General features: G+C 37.0%; 1 protein-coding gene across 4 annotated transcripts in view; it reads right to left on the reverse strand.

The window, feature by feature from the left end:
- The window catches only part of ZNF236 (zinc finger protein 236), a 78,584-nt gene that overhangs the window by 16,950 nt on the left and 44,242 nt on the right, over window positions 1-17,392 (reverse strand). For 2 of the 4 annotated variants that reach the window (XM_054164043.1, XM_054164039.1), the window contains exons 14-24: window positions 15,352-15,612; window positions 14,252-14,502; window positions 13,488-13,589; window positions 8,134-8,282; window positions 6,914-7,020; window positions 6,668-6,819; window positions 6,341-6,553; window positions 5,574-5,853; window positions 5,079-5,182; window positions 2,914-3,279; window positions 867-1,012 (exon numbers count right to left, since the gene is read on the reverse strand). In XM_054164043.1, the coding sequence (XP_054020018.1) occupies window positions 867-1,012; window positions 2,914-3,279; window positions 5,079-5,182; window positions 5,574-5,853; window positions 6,341-6,553; window positions 6,668-6,819; window positions 6,914-7,020; window positions 8,134-8,282; window positions 13,488-13,589; window positions 14,252-14,502; window positions 15,352-15,612 (2,131 nt within the window). The remainder of the gene's footprint in view (window positions 1-866; window positions 1,013-2,913; window positions 3,280-5,078; window positions 5,183-5,573; window positions 5,854-6,340; window positions 6,554-6,667; window positions 6,820-6,913; window positions 7,021-8,133; window positions 8,283-13,487; window positions 13,590-14,251; window positions 14,503-15,351; window positions 15,613-17,392) is intronic. The other 2 variants (XM_054164041.1, XM_054164042.1) reach the window with 2 other exon arrangements.

The raw sequence follows: 17,392 nt of genomic DNA on the forward strand, positions 1-17,392 counted from the left end.
CATAATGCCTATCACTGTCTTCGGATCTTTGAAAGGGAAAAGGCAGGGAGATTATGTCAGAAATCATTTTTTCAGCTCCTAGGGCTCATTAAGGCCCCACTTCACAGTTAAATAGCAGTTGTCGATAATCATAAGACAAACATTTTACTCTTTAGGAGCTGAAGGAAACAAAACCCAGTTTTCCTCTCCTTGTTGAGTAGAGAAACTCTGAGCAATGCAATGCAATTCTGTCCCTTCCCTGACCTTGAGGGTGGACTTGTTGACCCCCAGAGGTCTCCTCCAGCTTTCAGTAATTCTGTGAAACTGATCAAACACCACCAAGTACATGAAATCATTCTTTCATGTCATTTCAAATACAAAACTTTATAATGTAATCTTTTTCTGTCATTCATTTTACAAGCTCAAGAGGGATTTAAATTGTGAATCCAAATAATAACACAATAGCACAGGTGTCTTATGATAGCAAAAAAAACATTCTGTGCAATAATTTGGGTTTGTTGGTTTCAGTGGGGGGTGGGCCTGAGTGGGTGCCTTTTGAGGGGTTGGAAGGGAACCCTAAAATGCTTTTGAAATGAAAAGCCAAAATATAGTTATAAAAGGAAATGAAATGCATTCAGATTTTAAAGCAATCTGCCAGAGGGGTAAAAATACATGAAAAATTAAAAATGAAAGAAACCAAACCAGAATAAACCCCCACAGTGCAGCTACTGTTTAAGTCTGCTGATGTGGCACAACTGATGCAGCATAGCATTGCTGTGTGCCCCACTCAAGGGAACTCTTCTAAGAATTATGTATACTCTTTACATTTCCTTCAGCCCTCACAGCAACTCTACAAGATTGGAAGCAAGAAACTGTGAGCAACCTACCTGTAATGTTATGTTGTTAATACTGGTGGCGTCTATTCCGGAAATTTGAACATTTTGTCCAACCAAATTAGCAGCAAGTTGTAACTGTATTCCTTCAAGAGTGGCCAAGCTACCATCTGTCAAGGACACAGTTAAGTCACCTCCAGCTACCAAAGAAAACAGTCATATTATAATGGTTTTCTTCTTAACATTACTGACTGCCTCTTTCAGCTTGCTTATTTTAAAAATCAAGCACATACAAAAGCTAGACATACACACACAAACATTTCTGCATGCTGAGAAAAGTATTTTCAAGTAGATGACTGTCTATTTTAAGGCTTCCTAAGTTCTCTGTACCTTAAGGACTGTTAATCATTTAATCACTAGTAGCCAGCATATTACAGAACAGTTCCCACGGCAGGGTGAGAAATTTGGTCGGCATTTCCTTGGAGAGTGTGATGCTCTTAAATATAAGCAGCACTCCCACATGCTGTGTATGTTCTGAACACACACATGCACACACGTGCTACTGCCACGTTTCTGCACAAATGCTGTTTAAGAAGTTATCAAAGCTCATCCTGTGTACGCACATAGATGGAAATAAAGGTAAATCAGCATTTGACACCCTAAGTTCCTAATTTCAAAAGTTGAACAGACTCTAAAGAAAGTCTTGAGACAATATAAGGAAAAAGTCACCTTGTGTTTGACATACCTTGTTCTCCCAACAACTTCCATTTGATCAAAAAGTGTCCTTCGGTTGATGCTTCAAAAACATTTACCTATCTTTCCCTCTCCAAAATCCTTTAGTATAATAAATCTGCTTTACAATGTACCCAAGAAATGCCTACTCTGGACAAAACCCACATCACTAATCTCAATTTAAGAAGGTTCTTGTCTCTTTCTAGGATGTATAAGCATGCTAAGGACTCCTCCTCATTGCATTCACTGAAAAATCCAAGCTTTTCATCACTAGCACCTCACTAATTGTGCCTGTCAGATAACATTTACCAGTATCTTCCAGTATCAAATAACATTTACCAGTATCTTGTTTTGGACAACAATTAATGTGAAATCAGATAAATTGGAATGGCTAGGGTTAAATATGAGACTGATACATTACAGTGAATTTGTGGACACACCTTGAAAATCATACGCACGTACTGAAAAAAGTGCCAAAGCAGCACAGATTTCACTTGCAGAAATGACAGACAGGCCAAGATAGTACCAGGGAACATTTCCAGACATTTGAATACTATTCTACTCTTAAAATGGTTCCTTGTCCAAATGGCCCCTTGTCCACGCTCTGCCTGAGGCCAGCCAGCACTTAAGGAAACAATTCATAAGAGCAATTTAGAAGTTAGCAAGGATCGTTCTCAAAAGGTTGTTGCAACATGAAGTGTGTGGGTACACTATGACAGCTGGCCTCAGAGGCAAAGAATGGTTTGTGGCACATTTAAAGTGCTAATGCAGCTGTGGTGATTGTCAATTGGTAAGACTTCATATCCTTGGCATTTATTTATTTAACATACATGCCTACACCAGTAGGTTTTGGCATCACTAAATTATTTTGGGGGTTTGTGGCGGTGTTTTTTTTTTCCCTTTTTATTTCAGACTATTAACTGCACAGGTACAGCAGAGCAAGTGTACTTAAAACACACATTATTCATGTAAACTAGTGCAGAAGAACTTTTTTTTGCTCTGTGATCTAAAACTGAATACAAAATAGATCTTATGGAATTGAAAACTCCATAATAACTGGTTGGCATCTCTCCTTTTAAAGGAAAAGCCACAGAATATTACCAAACAGATTACCAAAGTAATACTCCAGCTGCCTGTTAGGTTAATTTCCTTCCTATCTGGAGTGTAACACCACAGCAGAACTGAACTGCATATATTTTTCCCTTCATCCTTACGATAAATCAGTTTCTATTGGTCACCACCATGCACCAAATCATGAACTCAATATGACTCTTACCTGTGTAGTGTTTGGCACAATTTTCTGAACTCTAACAGAAAGCAAAGTTCAGTACTTGACCTCAACAACACCACCAAAGTCATCAATTTTTACCTGACACTGAAGCAGGCAGGATAGCCTGGCCCACAAGTCCTTGTTGAAGTAAATTTTGATCGAATTGACTCGTCAAAACGGAGTTATTCATGATGAAAACGTTAGGGTCTGTTGAGGATGAATTAAGAAGACTGACTGGTTGTAGCCCTTCAGGTGCAGTACGGGTGACAGGCTTTCTAACTTTCTTTGTCTCTGGTTTATAATGACACTGTATGTGGGTTTTCCTGCGCCCTGAAGTACGAAACCGTAGATCACAGTGTGGACATTTGAAGGGCTTTGCTCCTGTATGCAGACGCATGTGGACTTTCAGACTCCCTTTTGTAGAAAAAGAATTACTGCATACATGACAACTGAAGAGCTTCTGGCCTGAAAATGTTTAAAAGCAGAAAGATAAGTGATAAAAGCTCTAAAAATCAATGGCACTGCATCAAAAATTTAAAAACCCCACAGACTGTAAACTAATTTAAACAGAATAAATTTGAACTATCTAGCTTTTTTCTTTACAATTTTAGCTGATTTTCAAGTGAATTTAGGATCTCAGTAAAGGCTATCTTACTTTTTTCTTATTGCTAAAACATGATATGCTATTAAAGCTTTCATGCAGAATCCTATTTGGTGACACTTGGCTCTTCCTCATCACCTCACCTTCCTAACTAATCAAGTTGTTTCAACTAAACACCTCATACAACTGGAAAATTAAAAGTTTCATCTCAGCCTCCTCAGCATTTGGATTCCCAGACATTCACAGAAACACAGAATGTTAGGGGTGTGAAGAGACCTTGAAAAATCATCTAGTCCAACCCTTCTGTCAGAGTAGGATCACCTAGAGCAGGTCACACAGGAATGCATTCAGGTACATTTTGAATGTGTCCAGTGAAGCGGACTCCACAACCTTTTGGGACAGACTGTTCTAGGGCTCTGTCACCCTCACAGTGAAAAAAGTTTTTCCTTATGTTCATATGGAACCTCCTACATGCCAGCTTGCACCCCTTGCCCCTTGTCCTATCATAATTTCCTTTTAAATTCCAGCAGCTTTATTCTTCTGATTTCATTTTTTACCTACATACTGACTAGTATTAAATCCTTGCATTGCTCTTTTCATTACCCTTAGTGTATGCTACTATCTCAGACAAGATACTACTCTACCCAGAGATTTGGTGTAGCACACATGAGTGTTACTGAACAACAGCAGCAAGTACAAACACACTCACTGAATTGGAAATGGAGTTTCCATGAAGAAAATAATTATATACTACAGCATTAAAAGCTTTCTGCCCTTTTTGGCTTTTAAAACCAAACCACAACACAAAAAAAGACCAAAACAAACCCCAAACCCCACAACAAAATTAAACAAATAACCCCAAAACCACAATCCAAAAAACAACCCCAAACCCAAACCAAACAAAAATTAGCAAAGGACACAAACAAACAAAACCCAAACCCAAACCTGAAAAAAATCCCACATAAAACCCCCCAAAGAATACCCAAAACCCCAGAATAAACTTACAGTGCACCTTAACAAAACTATGGCCAGTTTTAGACATTACTTAGTTTAAGATTTGGCTTATTATAGAAGTTCAAAGAATCAAATATAAAGGATTTAAAGAGGTTTGGGTTTTTTGGGTCTATTTATGCAAACTAGAGATTAAAAATGCTACTAATAAAATCAAGCTTCTCTCAGGAATACGAAGACACTACTGCAACAACTGAACACTACAGAAATCAGGTGTATATTCAATGTGTGTGATTCAAATGGCTGAATGCTTCACTTTTTTGTATTTTTATTCTTCAATCTATTTAGGAGCACAAGCAGTAATGTTTACAAATTTTTTTTGATTTAACTTAATTTTATGAAAGCCTCCAACTGGACCTTCTTGCTCAGGAAAATCATTTAGCACTGACATGTGACAGCAGATTCAAAATTAAAACATTACAGATACATACAGACACAGTTTTTCTGTGAGCTGAGACTGACTACAAGGCTACTAATGTGGAAGTCTGTAGCAATGATGCCACAAGCACCAAATTTCACCTAGCCCTGCCATTCACAGTGCCATTTCCCAGATCATAGTGAAAACAGGACACTCCTTGCAAAAAAATCAGTTAAAGCAGCTTGCCAAGGAAGTAAACAGGTTCTACATACAAACATTCAAAATCCAACTGACCTGTGTGCGTTTTAACATGACAATCCAGGGTGGATTTTACAGTGAAACTCTTTCCACATTCTTCACACTTGTATGGCTTCTCTCCGGTATGGATGCGAACATGCCTAATAATTCCAGAGAACATGTATGCGTGAATTGCTACCTTCATATGAGTTTGTAGCAATAGTTATTTTATATCTTACTAATTTTAGAACTGAATACCTATATAAATTGATTTTTTACACGTTTTTCTATGTGAAAGAGTAATCTATTCTGAAAGTTCACAGTAATTATTTTAATGATGTGGAAAAAGAAATATTAGAAGACTAGTATAGGCATACTCAGAATAAAAACCCATTTTGACCCATTTTTTAATTTCAGGACATTTTTCATTGTCCTGAAAAAGAAAAATGTACACAAACAGGAATCAAAAGTTTAGCTTAAACATAAAAAAGTCTAATGAAACTGTTGCTAAACAATTCAGAAACCTGAAAATGAGAGTTTTCCATTCCTTACCTGACTAAATCACTGGGTTTTTTAAAGCTTTTGGGGCAATAACTACAGCAGTTGGCATATTTGGGCTCTGCTTCCAGTTCTGCTTGCTTATCTTTGATCTCGCTAATTCTGTCTTTCTCTGCAGCAGACTGGACAAGAACTTTTTCTGAGACCGTGGCACTTTCTCGGGGCCTAATCTTTGCCAGTTCTGCTGTTTCTTCTTCTGTGAAAGTTATGACACCAGGTCGAGATTTTCTGGAAGTCCTTTCAGGATTTTCATCATCATCTTCAACACATGCAACTGTTAAAACAATTAAAAAAAAAATAATTAAAAAAAAGCACACATCTGTGTAATCTGTCAGACGAAATGACCAAAATAGGAGGGTTTACTACTAAACACATGGCCATCTTTACATGCTTGGACTTCAATTTCTTTCAGAGGTCTAACTACTCATGCCTGTATTTCTTTTAAATTAAGCTGGATTTATCATTCTTATTTTTACAATAATTAATACAGGTAAGTAATTCAGGATGAAACATTGTCTACTATATTGAGCCACCAAAATAACTACCTAACATACAATACCTTGAATACACTGGACAGACTCTGGGTAAACTGATTTCAAATAACTGGGTAATAGAACAATTTCAATGGTTTTGGACATTAGACATTATCCATGCTGGAAGGCTAATTTATAACACTATTGCTATATCACTCATGCAATCCACTGAAACATCTGTACTGCTAATGTAATAAGGACTTTAAGAGTAAAAATTAAATATTTTACCTCCCCCTCCTGTTTCTGTAGCTGCTGCTACAGCTGAGGAGACTGCCTGATGTTTTTTCATATGTTTTTTGCAGTGAACAGTGGTTCGAAAGCTTTCATCACAGAATGGGCACTTGTAAGGCTTCATGCTCATGTGAGTTGCCATGTGCCTGGTAAGGCTGCCATTAGTTGTGAAGGAGGTATTGCAAATGCTACAGCTGAATGCTTTAACTCCTTAAAGTAACAGAAACAAATAAGTAGCATGCCATTTGTTTAAGTTTACTTATACAGGACATTTACAAAACCCAAAGAGATTTAAGCTAATGAAGAGCTGGTTTACTTTGTTACCTGTATGAGTCTTCTCATGTGACTTAAGAACTCCTGAGGAAACAAAGCCACGGCCACAGAGCTGGCATTTATAAGGTTTCTCACCAGTATGCGATCGTACATGCTGTTTCAAATGGCTGGATTTCTTAAAACCCTTGTTGCAATACTCACATCTATTAGAAGAAAATTGTTTTCATTAGCTGCATATAATTACTAGCCATAAAAGATTCAGGGAATTATGTGAGAGTACTTAAAAGTATAACAAACCTGTATGAACGCCTGCTTTGATCTTCATTATCCTCAAGAAAATGAGGCCGTTGTGTATGCAATTCAAGCTCTTCTTGTGATGGCTGATCTTGTATCAAGCGAGTAGTCTAGAAATTAAAGCCTCAAATCTTAGTAACACAATACTGAAAAATCACATAAATAGGCAAAAAAATGTACTGCATTTATAGTCACCACATGTAATCAAATTTATGCTTTCATAAATTTTTTACAAGAAATTTAGAGTGCAGAACAATTCCTCATTTACATAGTGAGAAGGCAAGCAACAAAATGAGCACCTGTTAAACTGGAATGAACGGGCAACACAGTGAACTTAACTTGCCTGTGAATCTAGACAAAAACACACCTCGAATTTGGTCTTTGTGGGGCTAAATTTAACACTAAAGCAGCCATTTTAAACAGTATGAGTCTCATAGTGAGTAGTAAAATGCACTGCAGTGCTGATAGTATTCAACAGTTTGTCAGCATAAAATACCAAAGAATAATCCTCGAGAACGATAGTATGTTTCAAGATTTGAAGAGAAGAAAACTCCGAGGCCTGCAGGTTGAAATCACTCAAACTATTCCAGATCCTGAAATCTACCTCAGTTCTCTGACTGACATTTTTCTTTTGTAAACAAGTATGAAGAGATAGTCAATCATGCAGGCCAACATGGTAAGCATACTACTACAGACAGACTTCAGGCTAGGTACTGGTACCATCATAAAAGGTTACATTTAAAGTATTCTTTTAGCAATCAAGGTCTTTCACAAATTTAACCAGATGAGAGAATGAAAGAATAGCATGGACTGCAGTATGCAAGTTCCATGAATGTTTGCTATACATTTGTAATGTTATTTTTATTGCTTGATCATATCTATAACCGTAGAAATTAAAAAAACTAGGACAGGATATAATGCAGTACTGTAAAACTATATCATTAGGTCCTTTCCCTAGTTTTAGACTTATAATCCAACTTTACAGCATTATATCCTTTCTTAAGGCTAGAATATCAAAACCTACAAGTCTTTTGAGAAACAGGTATCTGGGTCATCAATCTTCCATCTGTCCTTTTATTTTCCAGTTGTTAAACATAAGCAAGATAGAAAACAAACCACAAAACTTTTCTGACTTCTCATTTTATCTAATCACCAAGAAATTAGTTCAAATAAACCCACTGCTTAACATGGAACAATGAATTTGGCCTCCCAGTAGTACTTACTACGTTAATAGTGTCTGTATTTGGAACCTGAAGGGCTGGTGGGTGGTAACTCGTTGAAAGAGCCTGAGATTCAAGTGTGCTTGAATCCTGCAGCTGCTGTACAGCTGGAAATTGAGTCTGTTGATTGTAGGTGTCATTGACTGTAAAACCTGCCAGAAATTAGAGAGTCACAAATCTGGAAAACACACTGAATTGGACTTTGAATAACACCACACTTGTTCGAAGGCTACCTTCAAAAAGAGATTAAGCAGTATTACCATACAGTAATACTAATTTTATACTTTTAAGTCTCGAGTGTCAAAATACACCAATGTTTCTGGCACCTACATAATATGCATAATAGGGTTACTTACCATTAGCTGGATTTCTATTGGAAAATCTCCTCCACAGAAAAACACTGTTTGAAGTTTCTTCGGACTGTCACAATTACCTTAGAGCCATTGAAATTTTGAATTTCTTGTATGTAAGCATGCATGTGTCAAACAGGTTGACCCATCTCCCTTTATCCACGTTGGTACCACGCTCCCTTAACTACACTGGAAGCCGATCACAAGGATGCAAAGCTCAGTGGGGAGGACGGCGGGTGAGTGGAGGAGATGACCCAATAGGAGAACTCCAGTTTCTGACAAAGTAACCCCATTTTCTCCTACTTTGGATCTCCTCCACATATTCCCACTCTTTAGATAATAGTAAAGTAGAGCCTCTCAAAGGCAAACTGCAAAGTAAGAAAAATAAACATTTTTATTCACATTTCCAGTATAAAGACCTGAAATTTTTATTTGGTTTTGTGTTCTGAAATATCAGATCTTAATCACCTCCTTTTCTATATGAATGAATGAAATGGTAGCATCAATGATTCAGAGCCAATGAAATACAGCTCAGTTTGTAGAGATTTTTTAATGCCAGTAGAGATGCCCTTTTTATCAACCCCTCTAAGCCCTAATGCTACTGAGATTAAAAAAATATAAATAAATCAGTGCTATGAGGGAGGAAATGATACCACAAGTATCCATGATTAAGGTACTGGCAGCAATTTTACTATTTCTGTGCAGTTTGCCTTTAGTGGACATAAAGGATGAAGATTATGAAAACAGGGTAGAAACAAACCCGTATCAGGTAATCACAGCATCAAAGGTGAAAAAAGCAATGCTTAAAGAATGTTTTGGATTACAGTGTATCAAAAAACTGGGATGTCTAAAGTAGAAATGTTCCCAAAAGACAATTTTCATAGCAGAAGAACACTGACACCAATAGGAGGAAAAAACCCTACTTGTATGCTAATTTCTTACACCATAGATTGAAAACTAACAAATGTAAACAAATCTTGAGGACATAACTAAGTCAGGTTGTAACTCAGCACTAAACCTTATGCTGTGATTTGCGTATTATTTTCTTTCCTTGAACTACCAAGTGAAATGACAAAAAGGAACAGTAATGAAAAGCTTTATGGTGGTAAGAGGGATGGTAATTTCTATTTTCCAATAAGTTTTTAAAAGCACCTCTACAGAAAAATGGTATTCTCATAACACTTCATAAGAACACAGAAAACAAGCCTCAAAAGACTGAAGAAGGTGATGCCACTTCCATGCCCTACGAAACTCATATAGCTATTAAATGTAAAAGAAACAGATACCCTGTTGTTTGGGTTTTTTTAAAATCAGCAAGTAATTTTTAGTAGCTGAGAAGGAAAAAAGAATTTACTATACCATGTATGACAGTTTTAGGCTGTGCCTTTAAGAAAAGACAGCTACAGAATTCTCTAGCTGAATGTTTTGGTGTAAAAAGAAAACAAAGATAATTCTAAACTAATTTCATTGGTAGATCAGTAGGAATGTAACTTTAAGGATTTTAGTTGGAGTTCAGTCTGTGCAGCTGTCTTCTTTCTTTTCTGTTCTTGGCGGTACTGACCTTGGACTCCTGAGATTAGAAAATTAACTTTTTCTTTCACTTAACAACTGCTTTGAACTAACAGAATTTCCCTTAATATCCATTTTCTCTCTTTAATCCTTTTTGGGAAAAAGGGAGGAAGGGGAAAAAGGAGTTTTGGGGGGAACCCTCCTCCATCGGGATGGCGTTTCTGTGTTACATTCTTTCCTGTATATTTTTGTATGTACTGTAAATACTGTATATTTTGTATACATTCATTGCATTTCACTCTGCTTGTAAAAATACAGCCTTTTCCATTTGCTTCTCCGACTGAGTTAGCTGTGGTTTGTGTGGGGGGGGAGAATTGAACTTTCTCACTACCACACCATGACCTGTTTAATTTCAAGGTGTTGATAAAAAAGCAGCTATTGACATCCTGAGAAATTTCCCAGGATTATGAAACAAAATGCTCAGGAAGAAAAGTTCTGAATTTAAAAGTATTTTGGGACAAACTGAAGAAAGAAATACTACTTCAGGAAGTAGTTCTGGAATAAATACAATTCAATGCTGTAAAAAAAATATACATAATGTATATCCATTTTGCTCAATAACTAGTAAGAAGCTCAATTTTCACTCAAATTTTTAAAAATTAAAAGATCAAAACCCCCAGACATTCAGCCTGGGAGAGGGAGAAACAAATTTCAGAGCCTCGTCTAGTTTTCATAACTGTTTCCAGAAGCTTTTGCTTAATCTTCAAAGAACAGAGAGCATCTTGAGCTCTGTATAATAAAGGCAGCCTCTTACAACAAAGTCTACTGAACTTGGAAATGGACTTTGTGTTAGTTCAGTACAAAATCATTTGTATTGCTTGGGGGTTTTGGCTTTAAGACATCACCCAGCCTATTCTCTTCTACAGAAACATACAGAAAAAAAATATGAAATACTCTGAAAAATCAGTTTGCTAGTAGAAAGATGTGCCCTGAACGTGAGAATGAGAAAACAACAATATGGCAGTCCACAGCAAATAAGAGTGTTTTAGTTTAGACAAAACTTGACATCGTTACTGACAGATCATTTGAATTCTAACACTACAAACTTATCCTCATGCACAAATGCATCTCAGTGGGGGTCAGTGACTAACATGTTCTGCAGGTTTGCTTCCTAGGCAATTTTTGGATCCAGCTGAACAGGATTGACTGGAATCATTGTAATTAATTAGTGAAAAAGTTGGAATTCCAAGTCCTGAGATTGCGGATCGACCTCTTAAGAAAGCAAAATAGCAGTCTAGTGGGCAAAGGCATGTTTGTACGGGCTACAGAGTCAACAGTATCTGGACTTCTTGTAGTTTTTCAAGATCACTCTGCCACCACTAATTGAATTACTAACATTCAACAATGCTGATGGGTAGTCTTTAAAAGGAACAAAAAAGTGACAATCTATATGAAAACACATTTGGTGACAGCTGATACTCAGTAGTCCAAAGGCATTTTCTGATAAAAGATCCATTTGGTTGTTCTGACCTCATTAAAAAGGCTTTAAATGAAGACACCTAAATATACAAACTACAAAGAACACCGAAGTCCTTTTTCTTAGTCTTCAAATCAAGCTCAACTAAATAATTGATCATCACACAGCAGCAGCTTCATAAGATCTGCACTTCTTTAGAAGTGTGAACATAATCAAGAAGAAAATCTGACTAAACCAGAATTCTATAAAAGTATTACAAACAAACTTGAAAGGACAAACAAAACTCTGACAGGTCTTTGCAGACCTAGAGATAAGCCTCATTTGTCTGAGATGCAAAGAATTTCTTTTTTTCCTTGGAAAAAAGAAAAATAGAAAACTGCCTGAAGATTTTTTTTTTTTCCAATTCCTACATTGTTTTTATTAATAAACACTGAGCCAAACGATTTTAACAATACAGCCTACAAACATCAAGGATAAAAAAAGACATAGTGGTTTAAGTTTGAATGTTCTGCCTAGCTTATCAGAAAAAGAAATTAGGAGCATGAAGCACAGATGCAGACATAGGGAGAGGGTCGACCAATTTAACGCATGCATCCGCGCAAATGCTTACCTACCTGAAATTCAAAAAATTTGAAGGGCTCCAAGATCTTCAAGGAAACTTCAAAGAGTTGGGAATCTGTGGATGAGATTCCAAGTAGAATAGGAGACATCTTAAACAAATGAGACTTAAAAAATACTCCACATCACAAACGTTCTGATTTCTGTACCAATCTCAGAATGCACCGATGATCAGTCTAGACTTCTGATGATGCAACAAATTTTCTGTGAGATGTGTTAAGAGTCTCTCTCCTCTCCAAGAAATCGCTTGGTATTCAATATTTAACGAAGACAGACATATGTAGAAACTGATTTCTATATATGATAAAATATCATTCATGTATTGGATTTTCAAGTTCAAAGGAGCCATAAAAATACAAACAAACCCCAGCACCGCTCTTGAGAGCAACACAGAGTGAAAGGCTGCATTGTTTTTCTGTAGTGTCTTTGAGTTCATTTGGAAAACTGTAAAATGTAACCGAAGAAAACAATCCACACGGTTTTAACAGGAACTGTTTCAGGAAGAGGCTAAATTTTTTTCAGTTAGATACAAAGCAACACAACCTAGAGAACTGTAATCAGCAACAGAATTATACTATTTCTCCACAGTTTCAGCACAGTCTTACAAAAAGCGCCAGATGATTAAACAGCGAATGAAATTAAGAATTGAGAAGTGTAAGCAGATGGAGTATCAGTTACTGACTACCAGTTACATAAATATGAAGTTATTTGCTAGAGTCAGAACCAAGGAGGAAGAGAGCAACTGGTCATCCACTGAAGTATCGTTCCCAACCCAAACAAACCAAGCAGCCCTTGAACACATCTCAGTACTCTGTGTTCGCACCCTCCCGAACCCAAAACAAAACTAGTAGTCTTATAGCAAGCAACAATTCAAGAAATCCAGCACTGAAAATTGAAAGAACGTAATTGTTTCTTCACTCTATGCACAGTATAAAAGCCTTTTAAGTGTTTCTCAGGGAAAAATTGAGTTTCCAAATGTTTGCAATCTCTTAGTTGGTTACTTATATACCTTTATAAAAACACAAAAGGAAAGTGCGCTTTCTGTGTGATTATATTTTGTACTGTCCTTCTCCACAGCAAATCTCGACTTCTACTCAGTCAAACCTTAGGCCAGATTTCTGATCTCTCAGAGTATAACCATGAGAACTTAGGGGGAAAGGTGTGCAAACTGTCTACTGCCACAGCAATTTCAAACACAATTAAGGAAAAAATAGGAAATGCCTGACTATAAACATTGCCTGATAAAAGTAAAATCTATTTAAGTACTCAAAATATTCTACTAAATATAATTTCAAAAGAGTAATTTAAGAAAAGGGTTTTGCAAGTTCCCCATATCACAGTTACTTGGCCTGTGGATGCTCAGTTTGTAAAAATCACTTAAAAAATCTTTATTTATTACTAACCTTGTGATAACCCCTGTTGATCAAACGACTGCTGCGTTATAGCCTGTTGTTCAAACTGAGTGATATTTTCCTGTAAAGCATGCTGGGATGTCACAAATCGATCTGAAAGGGGGAAAAGAAGAAGAGAGGGGGAAAAAGAAGTGAGAAAGAAAAAAGAGGAAAAATATATCAATAGAAGAAGATGCAAAAAAATGGATAATTCAGCTGTTCCCCAAACTTTACATTTTACAGTAATTTGAATTTTTACTGTGTTGAAAATAAATAAAAATATATTGGCTGAATAGGTCTGCAAATCTTTGCTTATTGTAGGCTTTGTTTATATTCCTCTCTAGTACTTGTGAATTAATTATACCATGAAAATACACAAAACCAAAATATGTTGTTCCACCATTAGTAACAGAATAGTTTAGTCCCATCTCAAAACACGGGTATTACTTCTTATGCAGACTCTATAGCAGTGCTATAGAGATGATGTGGTAAAGCTTCGTGCACAGAGTATTATTGTCTGGTACATCTGTTCAGCAATTTTGATACAACTATGTGGTGCAAATCTTAATCTTTTTATATTTTTAACAGTAAAGCTAAGCATCAATGAATGAAATGGTACAATATACTTTGAGTAGCTAACTTCTACTCCATGTATTTTTCTAGTTGTTTACTTGCATTGTCTCTAAACTCAGATCATTGAAATTTGTGAAGAAAAAAGTAACTGAGAACTTGTGAACTTACCTTATGAAAAACATTATTGTATTTGAAATACTCACCCTCATCTTGCTCTAAAGGCTGATCAGCCAGCTGTTGCTCTAGTGCTGCTTCTTCTGTGCCTACTACTGGTTGCTGGTCTAACTCTAGAATTGCCTGCTGATCTGTTGCAACAGCTTCTGACTGCTGTAGTTCATCACTTTCAATCTCCACTTGCATCTGTGTAGAAACATGAATGCTCTGCTGATCTACTGTAGAATCATCTATTGAAGCAGATTGCTGATGCTGCTGAAGTTGCTGTGCAAGTTCATATCTGCAAAGGAAAGGTAAGAGTTTTTTTAAAGGCTTCATTTAAACAGTTATCCTACCTACACTAACAGATTTTTATTTTCAGTATACACCATAATTTAATCTGTCTTCAGAGCTACCAAAGTGTTTGCTACCCATACACATCCTTACTCAATTCTCAGCATTTCTTACAGAGCAAAGCTACCTTTCCAAGCATCTGTAAGGAAGGTCCATTGAAATACAGAAGCATAGAATGGTGTTACTGTTTGAGGCAGAATGCCTCTAAGAACCACAGAGTTGAGGACCAGAAAAGTCCAGGGATGGACCAGAAAGTGTAAAATCGTTATCCTATCCCATAATTCAACCACCTCTTTATAAGCTAGCACTGGCTTTTTCCTCCCTTCTCTCTCCTCCTGGGAAGGTGTGAGCTCTTATCTGGCATGGGGGAGGACTTTCGGGACTCTCTACAGCCTTGAGAGGCCTGGGTAATTTTTCCTACACAATCCTTGGCCTGTTTGGGCCTAATGGAGGAAGGCATGGTGGGGGAGAAAAGGGCACTTAGGTCTGGGTATTAAGGCAAGGCTGGGGAGAAGGTTTTTCTTGGTATGTAATGTGTATTATGGACTTGTGTATTTTATATGCTTTGCACTGCAGTATGTAGTTGTGAATAGTATTTCCATTTAAACTTTCCAATTCTACCTGATCTGGTTGTGGAGTGCTTTCTATAACTCCTTTGAGAAGGGTTAGAGAGCCTGTCTCACTCCTTAAACAGAAATAAATGGTGAGGGCTGGAATGGACCTCTGGAGATCATCTAGTCCAACCCCCTTCCTAAAGCATACATTCAAGGATTCATATAAAAAATTGTAAACACACCTATGAGTCTTCATGTGCTTTTTACAGTTGAGTGATGTTTTGAATGTTTTCTGACAGTATGGACACATATATGGTCGAAGGTCGTTATGGATCCCCATATGTCGCCTCAGGCTACCGCCAGTCGTGAAGGCCCCGTTGCATATAAGACACTTAAAAGCTTTCAATCCGGTGTGTGTTCTAATATGTGCTTTCAGAACTCCAGCTGACACAAAACCCCTTCCACACTGAGAGCACTTAAACGGCTTTTCACCAGTATGTGACCTTTTTAAGAGAAAGCAGAAGTTACAGATCATTTAACAGTTTGATTTACAAAGAATATTATTAAAAGACTTAAGTTTTCAAATGAGCAAAATAAACCAAACTAAGATGACTCTGTAGGGATGGAAGAAGCTTCAGTTAAAAAAATTCAGAAATTAAAGCTTTAATAAATTATAAACAACCTGCATCACTCACAGGACTAAAAGCAATGCTGTCTGAAAGTTTTAACTGCATTCTATGGTCCCATTTCCTATACCGATCACACTTCACCTCAATTAAAAGAGTTGGGTTGAATTTTTTCATGCCAGATACTTTACTAATTCTTCAGACTGGTATATCATCATTCACATGTGTTTTCCTCAATTCAGCTAAAACAATGTCCACAGAAGTTTAGAGAAAAATATACAGTTCTCCTCATATTATATATTATATTCCTGGATGTTAGGAAGAAGTTCTATACAGAGAGAGTGATTGCCCATTGGAATGGGCTGCCCGGGGAGGTGGTGGAGTCACCATCATTGGAGGTGTTCAGGAGACTTGATAGGGTGCTTGGTGCCATGGTTTAGTTGATTAGGTGGGCTGGATTGGTTGATAGGTTGGACACAATGATCTTGAGAGTCTCTTCCAACCTGGTTTATTCTATTCTATTCTATACTATTAGTACTATATTTCATAATGAAACTTTGGGGGTCAGAACTGTGTCCACCCTGAATACCCCGAGTAAGGCACAGTACAACTAGTCTTTTGGACTGCACTGAAGTGGGAAACTCTCACCTATCCTATCAACATGTCCCACTCACTATATCCTTGCTTCCAGAGGTGCGTGAGGAGGTTCCCTGTAGGAGTACATTGAGATATGAAACAGACTGAAAGCCAGGTTAGGAAAGGGAACAGAATGCAAATAGAATTTTAAGTGTTATTACTGCAGCATCCCAGGATTAAGAGCTAGAAGGAAGGTAATGTGAATGTTAATAAATGGAAGATAAAAAAGCAGATAAAGTAAAAGTTAGAGATGGCTTATGATTATAGTAGACTTGGAAGTCTATGACCACCAAATGCTATAAAAAACGAAGCATGACAGATACAAAGATTACTGATTTGCTATCAATATACATCTATGGAAATCAGTGGTAGGGCATCCAAACCCCTCTGGAAGAGTCCAACACACTACTCAGAGATACTGATGTATTGGAAATATCTCTACTACAAATGTTCCTCTCTTTCAGAGATAAGTAAGAAATTATGAAAATCTGTTTCAGTGAGAGAGGTAATAATGCAAAAATCAGCAATGCTATGTTAAAATTCTTTTTATTAAAATCAACCCAGCGTGATTGTATCTACAAAAGACAGTGAGAAATCTAGGTATTACAAAACAGAACATCATTTGTTAGAAGAACATGAGGAACTCACAACGATTTGGAGGAAGTGAGAAAACAGTACAGAGCTTACACTGCAGTAACAAGCAGATTGCCACTCTTCCTTAGATCCTAGCAATCATATTTGGTGGTTTTTTTCATCTTTTCTCCTCCAGTTATTTATAGTTTTGTAAATCAGTGAGCAATGTTTGATAACTCAACTAAATGTGAAAGATCACTGCCTGTAAATCTGTAACCTAATGTAGCTTTGAAGATACCATTTCTATTGAAAACAACTTTGGATTAGTTACCTCTGCTGGTTCCTCTCCAATCTAAGCTTTCCCGTGACCCCATGACCTTGTGGTTGTAATAAGCACCCACTATATGGAACTTGAACTGAACTTCAAGGACCAAAATGATCTCCAAGC

The sequence above is a fragment of the Dryobates pubescens genome, chromosome 9 (assembly GCF_014839835.1).
Source record: "Dryobates pubescens isolate bDryPub1 chromosome 9, bDryPub1.pri, whole genome shotgun sequence".
Lineage (NCBI taxonomy): Eukaryota > Metazoa > Chordata > Aves > Piciformes > Picidae > Dryobates > Dryobates pubescens.